Here is a 23,657-nt window from a genome sequence, read left to right as displayed (position 1 = left end):
ATATACAAATATGGACGGACTAGAAGATACAAGTCTGTATTACCGAACACTAGCCAAATATTTGTTCGTACAGTTGCTATGTGGAATAGAAATTAAGCTCTGTCAGTCGGCATCATTGCGCCATTTCGAGAAGGCGGCACGACATGAGAACCCTCTTGTCGTGGCCGCTGGAAACTACATACCCGATCCTGTAGACCGAATGGTAAAAAGTCGACGTCGCCCAAAGCACGTCATTACGGATCCTCCCGATCCATTAACGGTGCTTTTAGGCACCACAAGCACCGGTCACCGTCCTGGTCGAACCCGTCGCTTGCGACGAAGGGCTCGACGAGCGAATTAACCCATAGACACAGCCCACTGAGTTTCTCGTCGGATCTTCTCAGTGGGTCGCGTTTCCGATCCGGTGGTAGATTCTGCGAAGCACTACTCTTGCTAGGGTCAGTGTTAGCAACACTCCGGTTTGAGCCCCGTGAGCTCACCTACACACGTTAGGGTGAAGCTGAAATAGCCTCTCAAGGCTATCAGCATAGGTAGGGATAAAAAACAAATTAAGCGGCGTACGAGGCCTTCACTAGTTATTGTAGATACATTTAATTTAAAATTGTAAAATTTATAGGAATAACAATTATGGTCAAGCGAGTCAATTTTTATTCTGTAAGCCACACATAGACTTAACCAGTCTGCTTTTGATTGTAGTATTTATAATGTCACTTTGTTAAATGTAAAACTTAAATTTTTTATTGACTTACACGATCTAGCACAATTCAATGAAATACGAACTCAGCAAATGTTCACGAATTACTTGCACGGTGAAGAAATAACATTGTGTGATCAAAATCAAACCCGCAATTTTAATTTGTGTAGGTAATTACTGTTCGTTGGATGTCTTGTGAGACCGCTCTCATAGCTATCACCATCTTTGCTTATTTCTGCCGTTTAGCAGTAGTGCGTTTAGGTTTGAACGGTAAGCGGTAGGCATGGTTTGAAGGTTTGAAACTGAGACTTAGAAATCATTTCTCAAGGTGCGTGACGGTATTTATGCTTACTATCCGGTTACCACCAGATGGATCGTGAGCTCATCCACTCATTTTTGCAATAAAAAATGCACCTTTGCGTGTACCAATATCTTTTAAAACGCGGCGAAGTGTGCCTAAGATTTTCGAATTATAAACATCCTGAATAACTAACTCTCCATTTGCAAGAAAAACAACCAAACAATTTCTTCAGTATTCTTAATTTTTACCTTATTGTTTGAAATACATTTATTAACAAAAACTCTTTCATTATTTCCATTTTCTTTCCATCATATAATATTTCCTTTCATTTATTTCAATGATAAAATACCTACTTGCCTGTTCATAACAGAAATGATTTAATCCAACTAAGATACACACACGGTAAACAATCCAACACACGTCCCGTCTAAACGTGTGCAGTTAATTTACAATTTACCTTGGCGGGGAAAATCAACTCCGAAACGTTATAACACTCTGGGCAAATTTTACGCTGTCTGACAATTTAGTTTGCAGAAATTATAGTTAGTCCGCTTTAAGCAATTAAGATTCTAATAAGAAATATTAGCGACCCGCCCTCACTTCGCTTCGGAAACTGTAATTTATTATTGATTTCTCCACTATTTAATGGATGTTATTATACATATAAACCTTCCTTTTCAATCACTCTATCTATAAAAAAAACCGGATCAAAATCCGTTGCGCAGTTTTAAAGACTTAAGCATACATAGGGATATAGGTACTGAAAAGGCGACTTTGTTATATACTATGTAGTGATTAATACGTGAATCTTTGAAGTCGTCGTGGCCCAAAGGTTAAGACGTCCGGTCTATTCGTGTTGAGCGATGCACCGGTGCTCGAATCTCAGGCGGTACCAATTTTTCTAATGAAATACGTACTCAACAAATGTTCACGATTGACTTCCACGTTGAAGGAATAACATCGTGTAATAAAAAAAAACCCGCAAAATTAAAATTTGCGTAATTACTGGTGGTAAGATCTCTTGTGAGTCCGCGCGGGTAGGTGGTAGGTACCGTGAAGCAGTAGCACGTTTCGGTTTGAAGGGTGGGGCATTTACTTTGTATTGTAGATGGCCTCTAAATGTTGGAACAATATTCCTCCACCTATCCGGCACCAGAGAACGCTAAGGTCCTTTAAAACAAATTTAAAAGTATATCTTTTGAATATACAAGTAAAATTCGAAAATATCAAATATAATTATTCCGTACTATAATTGTGGTTTGCAACTGCAATTTTTATTTAATTAATTTAATAATGTAATTTTGTTGTCCTATGCATAACATTTTTTTTTTTTAATTTTTATTCTTTTTTTAAATATATTTTACATTGTTGTGTATTGGTCGGTCTGATGCTGGTGTGCGCGTCACTCCGCAGGTGCCGGCGGAAGATCAGTGCCGCAGTACCGATTGTTTCGTTACTGTTAGGCATTGCTGAGCCGGTAACCGTTTCCAAGCCTCCTTATTTTTGTTATCTTTTTTGTACCTAATTTATGTTTGGAATAAATTTTTATTATTATTATTATTATAGATGTCTATGGGCTCCAGTAACCACTTAACACCAGGTGGGCTGTGAAATCGTCCACCCAATTAAACAATACAAAAAAACCTGGGTGCTCGTTTACATGTGTCGATTAAATAACGATAATCATATATTCCTTAAGTTTTTCAAGCCATCCTAGACTAATTAAACCTCGCGATAGTTGGCTGTGATAAATTCTGGCTGTACGAAATAAAGCAATTTGCTAAAATCGATTAAACCTTGATAAAGGACCCTTGAATGCAAATAGCACTGCTATAGGCATCGCCGGTTCCTATATTTGCGTTCCTCACCTATCCTTTGTTACGCCAGCGGTATTTATGCGACCATATTGAGAGGTGATTGCATCCGCACTATTTCGATTTCAACATTTTTGCGGTACAGTTATCAACAAAATTCTTTTTTTTTATTTTTATTTTTTATTGCATAGATTGGTGGACGAGCTGACGGCCCACCTGGTGTTAAGTGGTTACCGGAGCCCATAGACATCTACGACGTAAATGCCGCCATCTACTTGAGATATGAGATCTAAGGTCTCAACATCGTTACAACACAGATAACCGTGAATATGGAAAAGCGCGTTTACAAAGGATATTCAGTTTGATATCTACACAATGGAATCCTTTTTATCAATATGTATTACCGATGTACCGATTAAATCGGCTAATAAAGAAATCTTTAGCCGCGAGCATAGGAATTGGAATACATTTATTAAATCCGTGAATAGTGAAAACGGGAATGAAGGAAGTGCGATTTTTTTTATTGCTTAGATGGGTGGACGACCTCACAGCCCACCTGGTGTTAAGTGGTTACTAGACATCTACGACGTAAATGCGCCATCCACCTTGAGATAAGTTTAAGTTCTAAGGTCTATAGTATAGTATAGTTATAAGTATAGTTACAACGGCTGCCCCACCCTTCAAACCGAAACGCATTACTGCTTCATGGCAGAAATAGGCAGGATGGTGGTACCTACCCTTGCGAATAATTTAATAATTCTAGACTGATTTTGTTTGTTTGTCAAAGCCGCAGACAGCTCTTTCTTTAATCTATGTCAACCTATTTTAAATATTTCTTTCTAATCTATAAACTGACTGAATAACTGAGACTGGTGCCGTGTTGTTTTTGAAAATGATGACAACGGCGCTGCTGATGTCATTGACTCTTCTTAATTATCATTACCATTTATAGAGAAATTAAATAAGACTTACTTTTTCAAAGGATAGCTTTTATTGAATTTTAAGTAAATGTCAATGACAACAGAGCAGAACAAATGGCGCAACAATGGATCGTAAATATTATGTTTATTTGAAATGTTTTTTCGTTCTTACCTATTCTAGTTTCCTCGAGGGGTTATTCTAGATTCACCGAACTAGTAGGTGAACTCACGGGGCTGGGAAACCGGGAGTGTTGCTAACACTAACTCTAGCAAGAACAATGCTTCGCAGAACCTACCACCGGATCGGAAACACGACCCACTGAGAAGATCCGGCGAGAAACTCAGTGGACTGTGTCTGCGGGTTAATTTACTCGTCGAGCCCTTCGTCGCAAGTGACTGGTTCGATGAGAACGATGACGGGGTCCATTTGTATTATCTATGACAATGAGCACTCGTATTTATTTATAGTAGATAAATGGAGGTAGTTTGCTCATGAATTCTCTCGAACACCAACCAAGGGATATGTAGGCAGTTGACATGCGTTGTACCCACAACAGTCATCCATTCTTTTTAACATTAAGCTTTGAGGATTATATGACGAATATTTCAATCGTCATTTTGAAGTGGAGGAGTTTATATAACTGATCACAAGATTATGATTTATTTTTATTTTTATTGCTTAGGTGGGTGGGCGAGCTCACAGCCCACCTGGTGTTAAGTGGTTACTGGAGCCCAAAGACATCCACAACGTAAATGCGCCACCCACCTTGAGATATAAGTTCTAAGGTCTCAGTATAGTTACAACGGCTGCCCCACCCTTCAAACCGAAACGCATTACTGCTTCACGGCAGAAATAGGCGGGGCGGTGGTACCCACCCGCGCGGACTCACAAGAGGTTCTACCACCAGTAATTACGCAAATTATAATTTTGCGTTGATCGAGCAGAAGTTACATACGGAACGACAGAAGATTTTTACATTTATTCATATTTGTTGTTGATTCAGTTGTAGAGAGAGAGGATTGAAATATCACTTCTTTCAATCAACCGAAGGCTTAAGTAAGAATTCTGATAGTAAACTACCAATATCCAATTATGGAATAGAAAAACTTTAATGAAAGCTATAAAATGTGAAACTAAAATAACCTTTTTCGGAAAATGAACAATTGGAAAATTTCTCAAAGCAAACTCGGAATACGCTAATTATGGAAGTTGCATAATAACGATTCAACTTCGCCCTTCTTTACCTACTGCTTTTGTGATAAGAGGAATTCAAAAACAAGTTAGGAGACAGCATTTAACACTGTTCAACGTTTATGTAAAAGTTTATAAGCTATTTACGGAGAACCGTTCTTTGATGATTTATTTTGTATATTATTGTATAATATTGAAATACATAGGTATGATTTGATAGAAGATTTTTCTGCAAATTTCATCTTATAATCTATATTAAAAACCGGATATCTTCCGGATTGTTGGATATCATTATAATCTATCTGAATTGCTGTTCGTTAGTTTCGCTAAAACTCGAGAACGGCTGGACCGATCTGGCTAATTTTGGTCTGGAATTATTCTTGGAAGTCCAGAGAAGGTTTGAAAGGTGAATAAATATGAAAATGCTCGGAATTATATGAAAACAAACAATTTTATTTTTCCTTTAATGTGTCCCCCGTCGGGACGGATTCCTTTTGTTTTTTTTTAAGTTTATTTTATACAAAAGTTTAGGTCTTTTATTTATCGGTTGAGGCACCACAAAGTCTGCCGGGTCAGCTAGTTATTTATAAATAGCTCATATCTAGCCCTAGAATTGTGTAGAAGCAGGTGAGAGGGCATAAAAGAGCGCCCTTGTCTCTCCGCATCAATCCGTCCTCGTCAACTTTGAATCCTGCCCCCCTAAGTGTTTCGGGTTCACTCAGTACACCGGTTTGGGGACCCGTGAGGAAGACCCAAGCAGTCGTTACGTAAACTGCCTTGCGTGATTAATAAAAATGCCGAAGCATGTTGGTTCTGACAGGTTATACCAGAGGTCTGCGGCGGTGTCTCGATTTCAGAAAACAAAAAGCCTGATGGTGGAATAATGGTGGGAAGACATGCACTCTGTACGAAATGCGTCACCTCGCCCCCAGTGGGTTCCGTTTCCGATCCGATGGTAGATTCTGCGAAGCACTGCTCTTGCTAGGGCCAGTGTTAGCAACATCGTCAGGTTTGATCCCTGTGAGCTCACTTAGTTACGTTACGCTGAAATGGCCTTTTAAGACCATCAGCTTAATTAAAAAAGAAAAAAATCCTCGTGTTGGGTCAGTCTCATCCACCTCATTCTGACTCGAACCCTGGTTTTTGAGTGATAATGAAAGCTCATGAACTTCATGAATAGCCGACTAATTGTTCATCAATAAAAATGTTAGCGAACTGCATACACGAACAGTGAAAATCGCAAGTTAATCCTTATTTGATTCATGAAAGTTTAAATACCGACATAAATGTAATCCGCGCTTTAAAGCTTCAAGTCGTAATGGCTTTACTTTCATTTCAGATAAATCGGAAGCCGTTTTCCGCATTTTAATAGTCTTATTTTAGCTGGTAGAACGAAGATAAAAAGGTTTTTATTAATTCGAACCGCAGATCAAGTGAGATTCTTTAATAAAATTATTGTTAAACTATAACGTAAGTCTAAATGTATATTTATTGCTTTAGATGATAAAAAAGAGTATTATAATATGTCATAAAACAATAAATTTAACAGTTTAGGCTTAGTGAATGGTAACGAAAATGATATTACTGTCAATGGCCGCATTGGGACTTCGCACGTGTACGGACAACCCCATTTCTGTTGTGAATGATCACACTTAAGGGTTGTAGCATGAGACAACGGGCTTACCAATAAAATTGAGACTTCGAATACCGTAAGCGGTTACCGTCACCCATGGACGTCAGCAAGCCAGTAGCCAGGAGCAGAGCCAAGCCACTGCCTACAATAATAACCTTCGATAAGGCTATGCTTCATGATAATCGTCTTATCATTGTCGCCGTTGACTTCTCCCCGAATCCTAATCACGCACGAGCCAGTCACCGTCGACGCCCTAGACACGTCCTTAGGGATCCATCAGATCCAATAATCTTTGCATTAGACGCATTCAGCTCTAATACTAGGAGCAGGCTTAGGGACTCCGGTAACCGTACTCGTCGAACTAGACAAAAAGTTTGACATACAACCTAGCCCAAGCATCAGCTCGCTGAGTTTCTCGCCGGATCTTCTCAGCGGGTCGCGATTCCGATCCGGTAGTAGATTCATTCGCGAAGCAATTGCTCTTGAGTTGTTAGGTCTGCTTCGGAGGCGCTCGGGCAGTTGTTAGCAAATCCCACCCCTCCTGGGGGAGGGCGAGATCGTCTACTGTATAGACAAAGGGAAGTTCTTCAGTCGAACGGGTGAAATTTCTCAGTCGATGCTCCTGATGTCAATTTATCTTGATATTGTCGTTAGGGCGATTCAGGCAGGCATTGTGAAATATTTTTGTGTTCTCTGATAACAAATTCGCTCAAACTTATTTCATAATTCTCGGAAGAAATAACTGTGATCAAACATTTTCATCTTAACGTGCAACCGACTAACGTATTGATAAATGCCGCGTGTTGGTATTTGCAGCGATAGCGCTATTCAGCTTTAGCGTCAAGCGCCATCTATCGGCGACAAACGGAATTGTAAAATAGAAAATTATATTTTATTGTTGTTTTAATATTAAAGTATTATTGTCGATTTATAATTGCATAAGTTAATAAAAAATGCTATGCAATAGCTTTACCGCGGCAGTCTCCGAGTGCCACACGTCTTTTTTTCTATTAACATTAAATTCCTAACCGTTCATCTTTAACTAAGCAATTTTAAATCGCACTTCCAATTTGGTTCAACATCGTTCTATAACGAAGAACTTTCTAAAGTTCGTCTTGAAACAGAGAATTCTCCGAAAGCCTAATCCCATTTTCGCTGTAAAACTAAACGTTTTCGAGTTGCGTATCCGAACTGAATTTTAAACAGCAGTTCGATAAAACGTCGAAGCAATTAGTGTCGCTACAGTTAATCGGTAGTTTTGTTCCAAAGTTTCGAGAAATTATTCTGTCCGTTTTCAATAGTCCTTAAGTTTGATTATTCCAATGGTACGTTTTTTTTTCTACAATCGAAAAGCTTTTGAATCTTAATTTTTTCATAGCATTAGTAAAATGTACATACATATTATAACATACAAAAGGATGCATTTTCGTTTTCTCCAATACGAAGGAGTCAGTGTATCAAGAAACAGTAATCTGAAATCACAAAATAAATGACGATATTCACCGTGAGACGAGGATCTAAGTCTCTAATTAGTCTCATTTGTATTGTACTAAAACTTTACTAACCTTCAAATTGGAACGTATGACTGCTTCGTGATAGAAATAACAATTATGGTACATAATCATGCAAATGCCGGTTGACGATCCTACTGCGTTGACATCATAAGCAGAGAATGCTGCTACCCCTTCTCCGGCGAACCCCTTGGTAACCTATTACAATAATCGCGGGATAGGGTGGGGTGAGCTATTCTAGACTTTAACCACACACCCAAATGATCTAATTCGGTGTACAGATCACGAAAACTATAAAACGTTCTATGTTCTAAATTTCCAAAAATGTTCTAAGCTTCGATTTTGTATTATCTATGACAAAGAATGTCATAATACGATAGTTTTACCTAATCCATTGAGATACTCGCCGGATTTTCTAAATGGGTCACGATCAATTCCAATTCGGTGGTACATTTAGCAAAGCACTGCTCTTGTTAGGGCTGGTGTTGGCAAGTTCTCTAATTCTCTCAGGTTGAGCTCCATGAGCTCACCCAATCATCTGCTCGTAGTTTGAATAGGTCTTTAAGCTACCTACGAATATGTAGGGGAATGAAACAAGAAACTTTCAACACAGTATCTACTCTACTAAGCTCTCAAGTACCTTAATTCTAAAAATTTCGTAATATATTCAAGTGAGCTTAGAGTGACTACAATTTACATATCAAATGCTTCACTCCGAGTGGTGCTTTGGGCGCATCCAAGTCTATCTACATTCAACACTCTTCACGTCTTGCTTTTACAAAGATGTTTGGCAACGCCGAGAAAACACGTAAATATCTTTTAAGCTGACTTTATTTAGATTCATTTTTAAAATTAAAATTCAATCTTCTAACACACGAGAATCTTTGTGGGTCACTTAGAAAATGCTTTCCTGCGGTATTATGACAGCATTTAAGGAGGTCTCTTGCCCGAACTATTCGTATCAAATTAACCGGCGTTGGATGTAGCGGTTTTGCCCCAAACCACCGCACACTGTAAACTGGAACACGTTAATTACCATCGCATATTGCGTCATGCTCCCGAATTTGGATGGCACTCATAGTTCTAGGGCACTAGACAGACCACGAGTGCCTCTACCCGAGCTTGTATTTGGCAGTATTATACCAAGGTATTGTGTCCTAGCTATGGAACTTAGATAGGAATTTATGTACGTAATTGTAATTAGTGTCCAGATATTAGGGGCTTAATTTGAATTCAGAAATTATAAAAGGAAGTTAACTTTGTAATAATAAGTATGATTTCTATTAATTTTGAAATTCGTTGAGCCTTTGTAGGATTTTATAAACTACTTACAGTAAGGTAAATTTTGTTTAAATATTGGTAGGTATTTTCTTCAGGTTTTGCGTGTCGTAGGCATAATTAAAACTAACTAGAGGTCCCGCAGTAGTCGAAATTCAACTATAATTAATTGGAATTGTAAGTTTGTACACTATTATGATTGTATTTTATACTTCTATAATCACAAATTTCGCCAAGCCTACACTATAAAAATATTAACAAAGTCAAACAATATTTAATGTATTCTCAATTTGACAACAGACGTCAAGAACAGAAGTTTGACAATAAATAGTATGCATGCGTGTGTGCGTCAAATACATTGTATGTAGTGTGTGTAATGTTTTCTTTATTGATTTAATGTATCTTATATGCATTATTTTAAAAAAAAAATTAGCTTTTTTTTTATTGCTTTGATGGATGGACGAGCTCACAGCCCACCTGATGTTAAGTGGTTACTGGAGCCCATAGACATCTACAACGTAAACGCGCCACCCACCTTGAGATATAAGTTCTGAGGTCTCAGTATATTTACAATGACTGCCCCATCCTTTAAACCGAAACGTATTACTGCTTCACGGCAGAAATAAGCAGGGTGGTGGTACCTACCCGCGCGGACTCTCAAGAGGTCCTACCACCACCATTACGAAGGGGCTCCCATTTATGTACAAGAGTTCTTTTATATTCCAACGTGCGATATATAATAAATAACAAAAATCGCCTGTCACTAACATAACTTCTACGTTATTTTCTAAAAACAAATATTAATGTTTTAGAAAATATGCAGTCCAAACACATCAACCCATTAAACACGATACCTACATATAATGTACGTCAATTTTCATTTTAAAATCCAATGTCCCATTTCCATTATGTCCTTGTTATATACAACGCGTGCAAGCGAGACTTTGTTAAGGATGCATCAGACCACGGAAATTGTCGCTTCGATTGTCTTGAATTTCAAATTGAGTCACATTTTTCAAAATACACGCCCCGAGAGACGTTGAATAGAATTGTTAAACGACGTTGTGGGTTCTACGTTCACTTAAATTGTTTATGAATATTGAATATTACATTATTATGATTTGTAAATATTTTGGTCTTTAAAAAATTAGGTAACATCGAACAAAGGGATGAGAAAGGAGTTTTTAATATTCATATTAGTTCATCAATCACATGACAATATTTTTTTTAAATTTAGAATCATATTTTATGCAATACCCATCACGCTATAGCCATATTACTTACTTTTTAATTAAAATACTTAAAATTTTGGTTTTGGAAATAATTTTATCGAGCATAAATGAAGCTGTGACGTCATATTAAATACGTCACGCTGAGCGCAGATGAATAGCAATTTATAATCAAGTTTTCCTGCCAGTTTTGTATTTTAGCCGACTTCAAATAAGGAGGAGGTCAATTTAATGCTATTTCTTTGTGTGCTACCTCAAAAAAATTTTCAAGATTATCCGATTTTAATTATTCTTTTATTTGAAGGTCGGTGCTTATATATAGTCCTATTTATGTATTTACTTATCCTAATAATTCATATTTCATTAACTTCGACTAAATTAGTGATATTCTCATTTTATTTTGTTGAAGTTGAAGGTTTTCTTTTTTGTTAAAGCTTTTATTAATGATTTTGTAAAATATATAATCATCTTTTCCTTTATCATACAATTTTTGAACTCACAATAAAAACAATACTGATCGGACAAAGCCCTATTTAGTTTAATATTTTTTAATTATACCTATAATTATTTTTTTCTTCTTAATTTTGTTACTTAAATTTAAGTACGACTTTGCTAACGTCGGGTAGTATCAACTTAATTATGCTAAACCATTTACATTACATTTAAAGGCATAAACTGTTAGTAAGAACTATAATTTTATACTATTAGCGTCTATGAAAGATCCAAGCGAGGAGACTACCTTTTTAATGGGGAAAGTTAAAAATCAAGTTCGTGTTGATGGGGAAGGGATTTATGTTTCTTAATAAAATTTAAAAGGTATCACACTTATGGTAATTATATTAATAATATTACATTATGCATTTATAAGATATATATAGGATGAAACTGTTATGTTGTTAGTACCTTTTAACCACTGCCAAGTATTAGCATTTAGTTATATCATTTACAAAAATATATTGGTAATAGATTAATTTTGACATATTTACGAGGACAACGAACTTGTAGTTCATAAATAGAATGTGTATCTTGAGGTGTTAGTGATTGTAGAAAGTAGACCACCATTGGACGAACACATATTATTATATTCAAATGAGACGACTACCCAATAAGCGGTCTGTGATATTATTTAATTTTTTTATTGTTTAGTTGGGCAAACGAGCTCACGGCCCACCTGATGTTAAGTGGTTATCGGAGCCCATAGACATCTACGAGGTAAATGCTGCAACCCACCTTGAGACATGAGTTATAAGGTCTCACTTTTAAGTACGGCTGCCCGGGCCTTCAAACCGAAACGCTTTTTTTTTTTTTTTATAACATCGAGAGGCAAACGAGCAAGCCTGATGTTAAGTGATTATTTTTATGAGAATTTTGTTAACATTACCTTTTCTTCTATGATAGGAGATCTCTTCGTGTTAGTATTCGCTATGGACAGCCGCGAGTCCTTCGAGGAGGTCATTCGACTTCGGGAACAGATCTTGGAGACGAAGGCGAGTGCTAGCAGCAGCAACCGCGGGCGTCGACAAGTGCCCAGGGTCCCAATGGCCATTGCCGGGAACAAGTGCGATAAGGAACTTAAGTAAGTTGTGTAGCAAATGTTTGTTGTTGTTCTTTAAGGGTATAGATATAAGAGATATATTATAGAAGCATCATCAGCACATCTTTACGGGTGGTAGAAACTCTTGCGAGACCACACGGGTAGGTACCCTGCCTATTTCTGCCATGAAACTGTAATTCATTTCGGTTTGAAAGGTGGGGCAGCCGTTGTAATTATATAAGGTGTTTCCCGAGCGCTATGACATGTCCTTCTTCAAACGAGGCTTGTGGGGAGTATTAAGCAGTAGGCAGCGGCTTGGCTCTGCTCCTGGCATTGCTGAAGTCCATGGGCGACGGTAACCACCTACCATCAGGTGGGCCGTACGCTCGTCTGCCTACAAAGGCAATAAAAAAAAAACAAAAAAAATATCTCAAGGTGGGTGGCGGCATTTACGTTGTAGATGTTATGGGCTTTAGTAACCACTTAACACCGGGTGGGCTGAGGGATCATCCACCCATCTAAGCAATAAAAAAAAGCACATAAAAACAGTCATATGTTAACTGGAGAAATGTAGTGAGTACATTTTTCTCAAGACTTGTATAATAATCTTTGTGTCAAAATCCTTTACTCTTAATCTCTAAACAGTACTCATATGAGATTTGCAATAGCGTGAAGCTAAAACCTTATAGACATCCGTATAACTATTGAGATTGATTGTAGCTTAATTATGTTAACTGTAGTAATATATAAAGAAGTAAATTAAAAATATACTTTTGAAAATTTTCAGTGCATTAATATTATGTTATTGAGCATGTCACTTTCATGCATAAAATATTTCATTCTATTCGAACCAGGACGGTGCAAGCTGAAGAAGCTCATGCCTATTGCACTACACAAGATTCAGCCTGTGTCTTCGTCGAAACATCGGCCAAGAAAAATTCTCACGTCGACGATCTCTTCTACGAACTATTTGTTGTCGCAAACTTACCTCTTGAAATGGCCCCAAACCATCACAAACGCGTCAGCACGGCCTTCGGGAGCCCGTGCACTCTCCCTCCTACCAGCAGTCAGAGTAATCGAAGCAAAAAATGTACATTATCGATAAAAAGAAGATTGTCAGATGCTTGCGGGGTCGTTGCTCCGAACGTGAGGCGGCCTAGTATTCGGACAGATCTGATGATAATGAGAACGAAGACTTGTGCCAAAGGTGACGGAGACAGCTCTAGCGGCAGTCCCAAGCTCACTCTCAACAGACTGGTGCGACCGACCGGACAAAATGAGAAGCGATCATGCGTTATACAGTGACATTCGTGGCTTTTTGAATGGATTCATAAGTCGGTGCTATGCCAAATATTAGTCCGTTTAGAGAGTAACAAAGTACCCCGTTTAGAATTAATCGTGTAAATAAATTAATAAGAATGGTACAATTTACATAATCGCCCCGTAATTAATTAAATAAGCGTTTAATTAAATATTGAAACTCAATTTGTGAAGGCTGTTGTTTCGTTGAGAGCTCCGCAAAATGAGTTAATGAGCTCGAATTGGGTGCCGAATTTTAAGGAGTGTAAGAGGCATTGCAGCAATACAAACACAAACCGAGTGTTTGACTGTTTTTGAAGACTGCCAGTAGGAAATTTTCATAGCAGAGAATTTTCTTTCCGCTATTATTATTCGAGCAAACAAAAAATTTGTTTCGCCGATTCTAAGTTTTCCGTTGAAACTCTTGGGTTTATTTTACGTAAAATATACTAAAACAATATTGAGGATTTTACGTAGCTTCGTTTTTTGATTATTTCAGAACAATGTTGTTACGTACTCCGGCTTGATGAATGAGGTTTCAGACTGAACCAATCTATACTAATATTATAAAGCTGAAGAGTTTGTTTGTTTGAACGCGCTAATATCAGGAAGTACTGGTCCGATTTGAAAAATCTTTTAGTATTAGATAGCCCATTTATTGAGGAAGGCTATATAACATTACGGTTAGACCAATACAAGTCGAGCACTAATAAATAATGTTTCAAAATAGGAGTGTTATACGGCTCCTTAACATTCTATAATTCAAAAATATTTTCACTTTCTACGTAAATGAAGTGGGAGTAAAATTTAGCGTTATGCCAAAGTAACTATTCCACGCGGACGGAGTCCCGGGCAAAAGCTAGTAAATAATGAAATGAGAAAATATTCAAATACTTATTGTGGTCGACTTTGTACCGCGTTCTATGTAAAACGTTTATCAAAGTTTGAACCTTTGCCCGCTATGTAGGTCACCGGTGCCCTACGTATCGCACTGAACTAATTATGTTGATTTCTCTCTTTACCGTATTCTTAATAAAGCGCCGGAATATCTGGTAGACTCCGGAAAAGACCAATCCCAAGACAATGATAATTAATCTGTTTCTAAGAGACCTAAAAGACTAAAACGTACATTAAAAACAAAAGTAGGCAAATTTAGGCAAACTAGACGCCTTAGTAACAGAAACTTAGTAACAGAACCTACATGACAGGCAAAGAGTTAATGTTATAATACAAAATATACAAACAAACCTGTTTCTTGCAAGTTTTATTTTGGTTGCCCGATGGTTCGTTGCTCGAGTATCAATTACTGGGAGAGTACTTAGCAGAAAATTGAAATGATATCATTGTTGCGATGGGACCAAAGTATCACAATATTGTTCTCGTTTATTTGTTGTTAATTACATAGATCAGTGATTCTCAACCTTTTTTTTGTTGCGGCACATATGTAACGATTTCAAAATTTGGCGGCACACAAAAAAAGAAGATAAAAATTATTTACTTACTACAACACAGACTGCATAAATAGTTTATCAAAAAATTTTAATATACGAAATAAACTAAAATATACTATAATTTTTTTTTTTTGTGGATTTGAATATATATTCATGTTTAAAATATTTTTCTTTTAAAATGATATAATTTAATAATATTAACATTATTATATATTCGCAAAATTTGGCGGCACACTTTTTAATTTGGAACAGTGGTTGAGAATCATTGACATAGATATTATTCGCAATTCATTGGTCTCTAATAGGCTCTTTAAGTAATAAAATTACCGTTATTATAAAAGTTTCAAGTTTGAATTGATTTAAATATGCATTCGCATTTAATATATCACGTTGATTCTATAAATGAATTTTATAACATCCTTAGATAATTTATCTAGGAAAAAAAAACAAGATAATATTTACCCTGTTTATATAGTGTTAAAGATATTTTTATTGTTATCATTCTAAATACTTTTGAACCTTAAATACATATCCGTAATAAGAAAGTTATTGTTACATAAAACTTTTTAGAGTGATTCATAAAGTGTTTTAAGCATTTCAATATATGAAGTCTTGACCACAAATAGATATCAGACGAGACTGTTTAGTAAAAAAAATTCTCTACTGTTCTATACATATACACACTCGACATTAAAATTGGGAGTTACATTCCATAGAATAACAATTAAATTTTATTTTTCTATTATATGTTCCGTCGAAAATTATATATAACTTATGTATTGGCTGTTGCGTTAACTTTGAGCTTTTATGTGTATATGCAATTTTAAATAAACTAGAATAAGTTTTTTAAGGAATCCAACTTCCAATTCTATTTTAGAAGTCATTGCAATACTTTTTAGCGTTCAAGTGCCAGTTCAATTTGTTTTTTTTTTATAATATATTACAATTAACATATTAATACATATATATACACTTAAACGTATAAGTACGCTTGCATAGTTATAAATAAAACATTAAAAGCCTCCAATAGGGATGTTCCATTTGTTTTATTGTTTCGAATAATATTGGTGTAGTGATCAAGAATCGAACGTAATTGGGTCGTTTTCAATTGTGCGGCCAAAAAAGTAACGATTTCATGAATTTAAACTTTCTCTAATTTTCCATTTTTTTTGTATTTAGGAAGGTTTTTTTTTTTATTTATTGCTTAGACGAATGAACGAGCTCACAGCCCACCTGATGTTAAGTGGTTACTGGAGCCCATAGACATCTACAACGTAAATGCGCCACCCACCTTGAGATATAAGTTGTAAGGTCTCAAGTATAGTTACAACGGCTGCCCCACCCTTCAAACCGAAACGCATTACTGCTTCACGGCAGAAATAGGCAGGGCGGTGGTACCTACCCGCGCGGACTCATAAGGGGTCCTACCACCAGTAAATTCAGAATAAAAGACGATTCATCACAATCAAGTCAACCACTCATTTATTGCTAATCTATATATTATATAAAAATGAATTGCTGTTCGTTAGTCTCGCTAAAACTCGAGAACGGCTGGACCGATTTGGCTAATTTTGGTCTTGAATTATTCATGGAAGTCCAGAAAAGGTTTAAAAGGTAGATAAATATGAAAATGCTCGGAATTAAATAAAAATAACAATTTTGTTTTTCCTTAGATGGGTCCCCCGTCGGACGGATTCCTTTTGTTTGTTTTAAGTTTATTTTATACAAAAGTTTAGTTCGATTGAGCTACTACGAAGTCTGCTGGGTCAGCTAGTATTATATAATATTCATTTATATTTTTTCTTTTACGCATTTGATAACGCCAACACGGATAACAATTTAAATAGGAACTCTTTTAAAAAGCTTAGAATACGTACTTCTTTTGTTTTTAATAATGTTCTAATATCCAGTTAATTTTCCTTTATAATTGTATTATATACTGATTAAATAAAATTGCCGAATTTCAACACGCTTTAGTGGAAAAATAGCAAACAAGTTAGAATTTGAATTTCGAATCAGTGATACGAATGAGATTTGGGGTAGTTTTTAATGTATAACTCCTGATTTAACAGTGTGTACGAATATATTATAGTTATAGGACCACGTGCCTGTTATCATGACAACAAATTTACTGTACTAATAATTACGGTAATATTAAGGTTATGAGAATTAAATCAATTAACTCGCTTTTGGCCCCAAATTTGAAAACGACCCAATCCTACCTAAGCTGATGGCCTTGAGAGGCTATTTCAGCGTAACCTTTACTAGTAGGTGAGCTCACGCGGTTCAAACCTGACAACGTTGCTAACACGAACCCTAGCAAGAGCTGTGCTTCGCAGAATTTATTACTGGATCGGAAACGCGACCCACTGAGAAGATCTGACGAGTAACTCAGTGGGCTGTGTCTGTGAGTTCATTTACTCGTCGAGCCCTTCGTCGCAAGCGACGGGTTCGACGAGAACGATGACCGGTGCTTGAGATACCTAAAAGCACCGTTAGTGGAGCGGGAGGATCTCAAATGAAGTATTTTGGACGACGTCGACTGCTTTCCATTCGGTCCGCAATATCGGGTTCAGAACTGACTGAGTTAGGAACTTTTTATATCAGGTTGTGGTGTAAACAATTCGTAACGTAACTTCTAATAAAAGACGCACGTGCGAGAAAGACAGCTATATATTACAACTACGCTAGCCCAGCGGGAATATATATCTTTTTCATTCACCCTTTGCGATGTCTTTAGGGCTATAATTGTTATTTCAATTTATTGTGGAGGTCGATGAGAATTTAACAAAACCAAAAAAAATATAAACACACTCAAACGTCATAAACATCCCTATTGGAGTGCTATTACTATCAAAATATTATAACTGTTTATCTAATCTATTGTTTTGTGTTTTGTATTTTACTAATGTATGTACCCTGTCTTCTCCTCTATATAATAAAGTGTTGGTATATTAATAAAGTATTTTATTTTCATTCGTAATTCATTTAAGATGGTTAATTTGAATGGTTTTGACGGGAGCAGGCTTGTCTGGCCTTCGACGGTTGGTGGAGCACATGGACATCGTGAATGGGGTCGTCCACCGTATTATATAAATTGTGTCCAATCCTTAGAATCGGACTGCCTTGCGGCAGAAGTAGGCAGGACAGCGCTAACTATTCGTGCGGGTTCATAGCACGCACGACACCGCTATATTGCATCGTACCAAAATCCTCCTTAGACCATTAGTATAAATTGAGTAATTACTCAATTTTTTACTGGTGGTTGGACCTTCTGTGAGACCGCACGGGTAGGTTCCACCACCCTGCCTATTTCTGCCGTGAAGCAGTAATGCGTTTCGGTTTGGAGGGTGGAAGCCGTTGAAACTATACTGAAACCTTTAGAACTCATATCTCAAATCAAATCAAATCAAATCAAAAAAGTTTTATTCAACATAAATGAAAGTACATACTTGTTGAACGTCAAAAGAATTACCGCCAAGTCACAAGAATTAACCTCCGTCCTGAGAAGAATTGGCAAGAAACTCAGCGGGCATGTTTTTTTTTTTTTTTTTTAAATATTAGATTTTTATTTTTATTTTAAATATTTTTTTTTTTTTTTAAATATTCATATTACAATAAGTAATCAAGGAGGATGGCGGCATTTACGTTGTAGATGTCTATGGGCTTATATAAACACTTAACACCAAGTGGGCTGTGAGCTCGTCCACCCATCTATGCAAAAATAAATATTAAAAAAACGCGCTATACCGGTATATATTGTACCAAAATCCTCTATGGATCCACTTACGCACTTAGATTACTAGTGTTAGGATCAACGAATAATAATTAATGACTTCGGTATAACATGTGCATATTAATTAGAATAACATAACATGGAATAACATACAAAAATATAAATTAATATGGTCATAGTGAACGATAGTTACATGCGAGATGTCGCAAGCTGCTCACTGCTGAAGGACTGTTTGAAGTTTTTCTTAAGGCTAACTAAAGCTAAGTTTTTTTGTGATGTGTGTGAACGAGGATCCGAACCCATGGATGTGAAAGTTGATACCGTCCTTCCTAACTAAACGAGAAGGTCTCCAAAGATGTATTCTAATTGTTTTAGAAGATTTGATGTCTTAGATCAGATTAATATTCTACTGGATGATGACAGAGCTTTGCTCGTTTTTTTTTTATAATTTGTGTTTTTTAGAAATTATATAATATTTAAATACGAATTACATATTGATAAAATGATGAAATATTCCAACACGTGATTTAAAAAGACAAATAAACAATCCATTTTCTTGGTCTAACCTTAAACCAAACACTTATTGGCTTCGGGTTGCTTTACAGCGCCATCTACTGAAGTAGCATTAGTGTTATTGTGTCTTAAAAGCAGCTAGTTGCTCTCAATTAAGAATAATAGTATTATTATTCGCCAATAGATGTCGGGAAGAGTCAAAAAGTTGATTATCGATAAAGTTGATTATTGAAAACACGAATAAAACAACATTTCCTGAAAATTAATCGTAGCTGGATCGATTTATCGGCCCCGAAATCCGCTGTATACTAAATTTTATGAAAATCGTTGGAGCCATTTGCCAGATTCAGATTATATATATATATTTCTCCTGCCTCCAATGAACACTACGCTAACTCCAAATTCGTAGATTTACAGGAGGAGCATTTAAACGAAAAAAGTTGATAAAATCTGTATTATTGCAGATATATTTATGGTTTTTTTTGTGTAGCTAGCTGATTTACTCTTGCTTCGAACCCCATTAATAATGATTAATTGTAATACTTTTAACATAGTGAAGCGATTTGCGTGAAAAACGAAAATTTCAAAATTTTGAGTTAGTCTAGTGTTCATTGGAGGCATATATTATATACAAGAATTGCTCGTTTAAAGGTATAAGATTTATTTTAAACAGCTGAAAGACATTCGAAACGGCGGAACCAATATTCCTCCTCATGCGTATATAAATTGAATCAATAGAACACACATATGTTGTTGTGAGATTCGCACGAATTTGTATTCAGTACGTACACAGACAGTGATTGAATAGACTTGTGTCAGTTAAAAATAAACAATACGTAGGTGCGTGGTGCGCACAGAATTTTGCTATAGATTCTTTATACATATAACCTCTTGTGAGTCCGCGCGGTTAGGTACCGCCACCCTGCCTATTTCTGTCGTGAAGCAGTAATGCGTTTCGGTTTTACGGGTGGGGCAGCCGTTGTAACTATACTCGAGACCTTAGAACTTATATCTCAAGGTGGGTGGCGCATTTACGTCGTAGATGTCGATGGGCTCCAGTAACCACTTAACACCAGGTGGGCTGTGAGCTCGTCCACCCTATCTAAGCAATAAAAATAAAAAAGCACATAAAAACAACAATATGTTAGCTGGAGAAATGTAGTGAGTACATTTTTCTCAAGACTTGTTTAATAATCTTTGTGTCAAAATCCTTTACTCTTAATCTCTAAACAGTACTCATATGAGATTTGCAATAGCGTGAAGCTAAAACCACTTAACACCAGGTGGGCTGTGAGCTCGTCCACCCATCTAAGCAACAAAAAAATAAAAATAGAGTATCTTCAAATCTAAATTTTGAAATTGGTAAACTTCTTAGAAGGAAGGTGGTGGATCGAACCCGTGCTACCAATAACTGTTACTCGCAGGACGGAGTTAACAAAATGCCCATTAATTTAAAAAAATAACAATGTCCCAGTAAGCTTATATTTTGATCTTCGTAAAGGGAAAACGCTCTAGTATCCGTTTTTAATTGAAAATGTGGCTGAGCACAAAACGTTGTCTGTTTGTTTTGTATTTTGTAGAATAACTAAAAGTTTTCGTTCAAAACTGGCCGGGTTTTGTGAACAATAAAATTTTGTTAAAATTGGTTATACGGTCTGCGGGATTTGTGAGATATTATTCATTTTATTTTCTTATATACAGTATGAGATATTGCTTTAAATTTGTGTGTAAAACATGTGAGTTTCTTTTCGGCTAACTAAAACAAGATAAATTACTTTATTAAAGACGGAAAAGTGTACGTAACAACAGAACGAAAACATTTTCAAGACATGTATTTGCGATAACACCTGTATCAATAACCACAAAACTATGATTCTACATAATAAAATTCTATAAATTTCTTTTTTGGCTTTTATTCACATATTGCTTGTTATCTTTTTTTAATTTATTTATTTATTTCATTTACATCAGATTTTGCATCCATATTACACTCATTAAAATTTCATTTATACTAGAATTAAATAAAAATAATAGCTACAATCTCGGCCTAAAACAAAATCAATAATAATAACAATAATTAAAACAAAAAATCAAATAGTAATAATAATAATAAAACATAACTCAAAATTTACATCAAAACTGCCTTAACCTAAAGGCTGGTTTGGATCCAGAGCGCTCAACATGCACACGTGTCCAGTGTTGCATTATTTTTCTTGTGGTTCCAGTCCCTAAAATTGAAATTATGAAAATAAAAGATATTTGTCAGAAACGTTACATAGCGAATGATCTTCTTCATTATCTGTATTTCATCTTCTCTGTCTCTTTTATTTTAATATCTTATCTTTATATAAAACACATAGGATATTTAAGAAAAGCTTTCAAAAGCAAAATAAAAGAGCTTCTACAAGTACAAGTTGAAGACGATAAAACCTGTAATGGAAAAGATTTACTTGGATCCCGTATTGATACGTAGAAAATTGATAGTTTTAGTGCCATGGCCGCGTCGGTTCTCGGGATAAATTGAGGATATGAAGTGTTATGTTTAACCAATAGTGGAGAACGCGGTAAAATAGGTTTTTCCCAGTGCCAACGTTCTTTTTATGATAAAAATAAAACTGTCTCCGTTTATTATTTACAGACGTTTTGGTGTTATCAGGCAATAGGGAATAAGTTACAAGGCCTTGTGTTGAATAATTGATTCAGGCGACAACATGACACCAGACTAACTGTCATATCGTGAACGCATACCTACATGAAGTGAATGGCAGTATTTAAAACAGAAGATGCTATTAGTAAAAATAGCTACTTAAAATTTATGAAGTATTTCTTTTTTATGGCTTAGATGGGTGGACGAGCTTACCTGGCGTTAAGTGATTACCGAAGCCCATAGACAACGTAAACGCGCCACCAATCTTGAGACATAAGTTCCAAGGTCTCAAGTACAATTACAACGGCTGCCCTACCCTTCAAACCGAAACGCATTACTGCTTCACGGCAGAAATGTGCAGGGTGGTGGTACCTACCCGCGTGGACTCACCTACCACCAGTAATTCTTGATTTTTCATTTACGTCACAGAAATACCTTAAATATACATTGGATTTTGACTATTATTTAGTTATACTAGTAGCTGTTTTTAGTAATAGTAACAAGGAATTAGAAATATATTGTTTCAAAATTCCAAAGAGATGAATGAATGAATCGGAGTGAATAGAAGAAATTCGGAAATCCTAACGACACCTTTGAGCTGTCCCGTGCTTCAGTTGCGAGCGAATAACAGGATTGCCGGGCGTTCGGAGCCCGCGAAATTAATGGCCGCACCAAACCGCACGCCCGGACACAAATTCAAATGTTTATCCGGAGTTTTGGAGCTGTCGTACGTATATAGCGCGCCGTTCGCAAACTATAACTGAGATTAAACCAGAATAAGTAATTAAATCGACGCATTTAGTGTTTCGAAAATTAGGACAACAAATTCCTTTTAAGATATCGCATAGCTTTTATCGCAGGCTTTGAACCCGGCGACCGAATCAAGAAATTCCGTAACGAAAACAAAACCTAACACCCCACTCCGGCTACCATGTAGCTCGCGTTCAACACATTCACACGTTGCGCTGGTGTAGTGTTTGTGAATGAAAAGTCTGGCCATCTCTCTCTCGCGCGGTCTAGCTTATGAGTGTGAAGGGGACAGTTAATGTTTTGCTTGTGTTAATGTTTATAAATATAGCGTGTTCTTATTCTGTTATTGTTTTAATATTAAATTATTATTGTCTAATTAAAATTGCATAAGTTGATAATAATTGCTATGCAATAGATTTACCGCGGCAGTCCCCGCAACGCGTGTTTTTTTTTTCGATTGGCAACGAAACGAAACACACGTGTCGCTTGTTTTAGAAAAAAATACGCGTCGCTTTGATAAACTTATTAGCCGCTTTTCATTTCATTCGAAAACTTCGATTGAATTTTTTAACGAGTAATTGGATGTTCGACGTAATTGGCACTCGAAAAATTGTATTATAACTTATTCATTAACAAACACTTAAGAAGTTTTGAAGCAAATACTTATCGTGTTGTTTGTTATAATTTAATACTACCTATAAACATTCCAATACTTCTGAAAGGTAGTGTGTCTGGTGGAAAATCCAGAGTCACACAAGGATTAAGGAAGGTACTTAGGATTGGCCGCGGTCTGGTTGTGCTGATAGCATAGCTAGCGTCGATGGGTAACGGTAACCACTTGTCATCATCTATTATCGTACCACCGATTTATTTTTCTTCTTTTTTTTTCCTACCTATGCGGATAGCCTTGAGAGGCTATTTCAGCTTTACCCTAACGTGTAGGTGAGCTCACGGGGCTTAAGCCGGAGTGTTGCTAACACTGGCCCTAGGAAGAGCAGTGCTTCGCAGAATCTGCCACCGGATTGGAAACGCGACCCACTGAAAAGATCCGGCGAGAAACTCAGTGGGCTCCCGGTAGACAGACGTTACGAATGTTTTTGTTTGTAGCTTGTATATATGCAAGCTCAACTTGAAAATGTCGTTAGCGAGATTCAG

General features: G+C 36.4%; 1 protein-coding gene across 1 annotated transcript in view; it reads left to right on the top strand.

Moving 5' to 3' along the window:
• LOC114241372 (GTP-binding protein Rhes) overlaps positions 1-17,808 on the top strand; it is a 53,726-nt gene extending 35,918 nt beyond the window's left edge. Inside the window, exons 3-4 of the mRNA XM_028172187.2 lie at positions 11,971-12,148; positions 12,961-17,808. Of these exons, the coding sequence (XP_028027988.2) occupies positions 11,971-12,148; positions 12,961-13,411 (629 nt within the window). The 3' untranslated portion in view covers positions 13,412-17,808. The remainder of the gene's footprint in view (positions 1-11,970; positions 12,149-12,960) is intronic.
• Positions 17,809-23,657: the final 5,849 nt, after the last annotated feature.

Source organism: Bombyx mandarina, chromosome 11, assembly GCF_030267445.1.
Source record: "Bombyx mandarina strain Sakado chromosome 11, ASM3026744v2".
NCBI classification, from domain to species: domain Eukaryota; kingdom Metazoa; phylum Arthropoda; class Insecta; order Lepidoptera; family Bombycidae; genus Bombyx; species Bombyx mandarina.
Note: the sequence above shows the minus strand (reverse complement) of the source record. Positions and strands in the feature narration are given on the sequence as shown.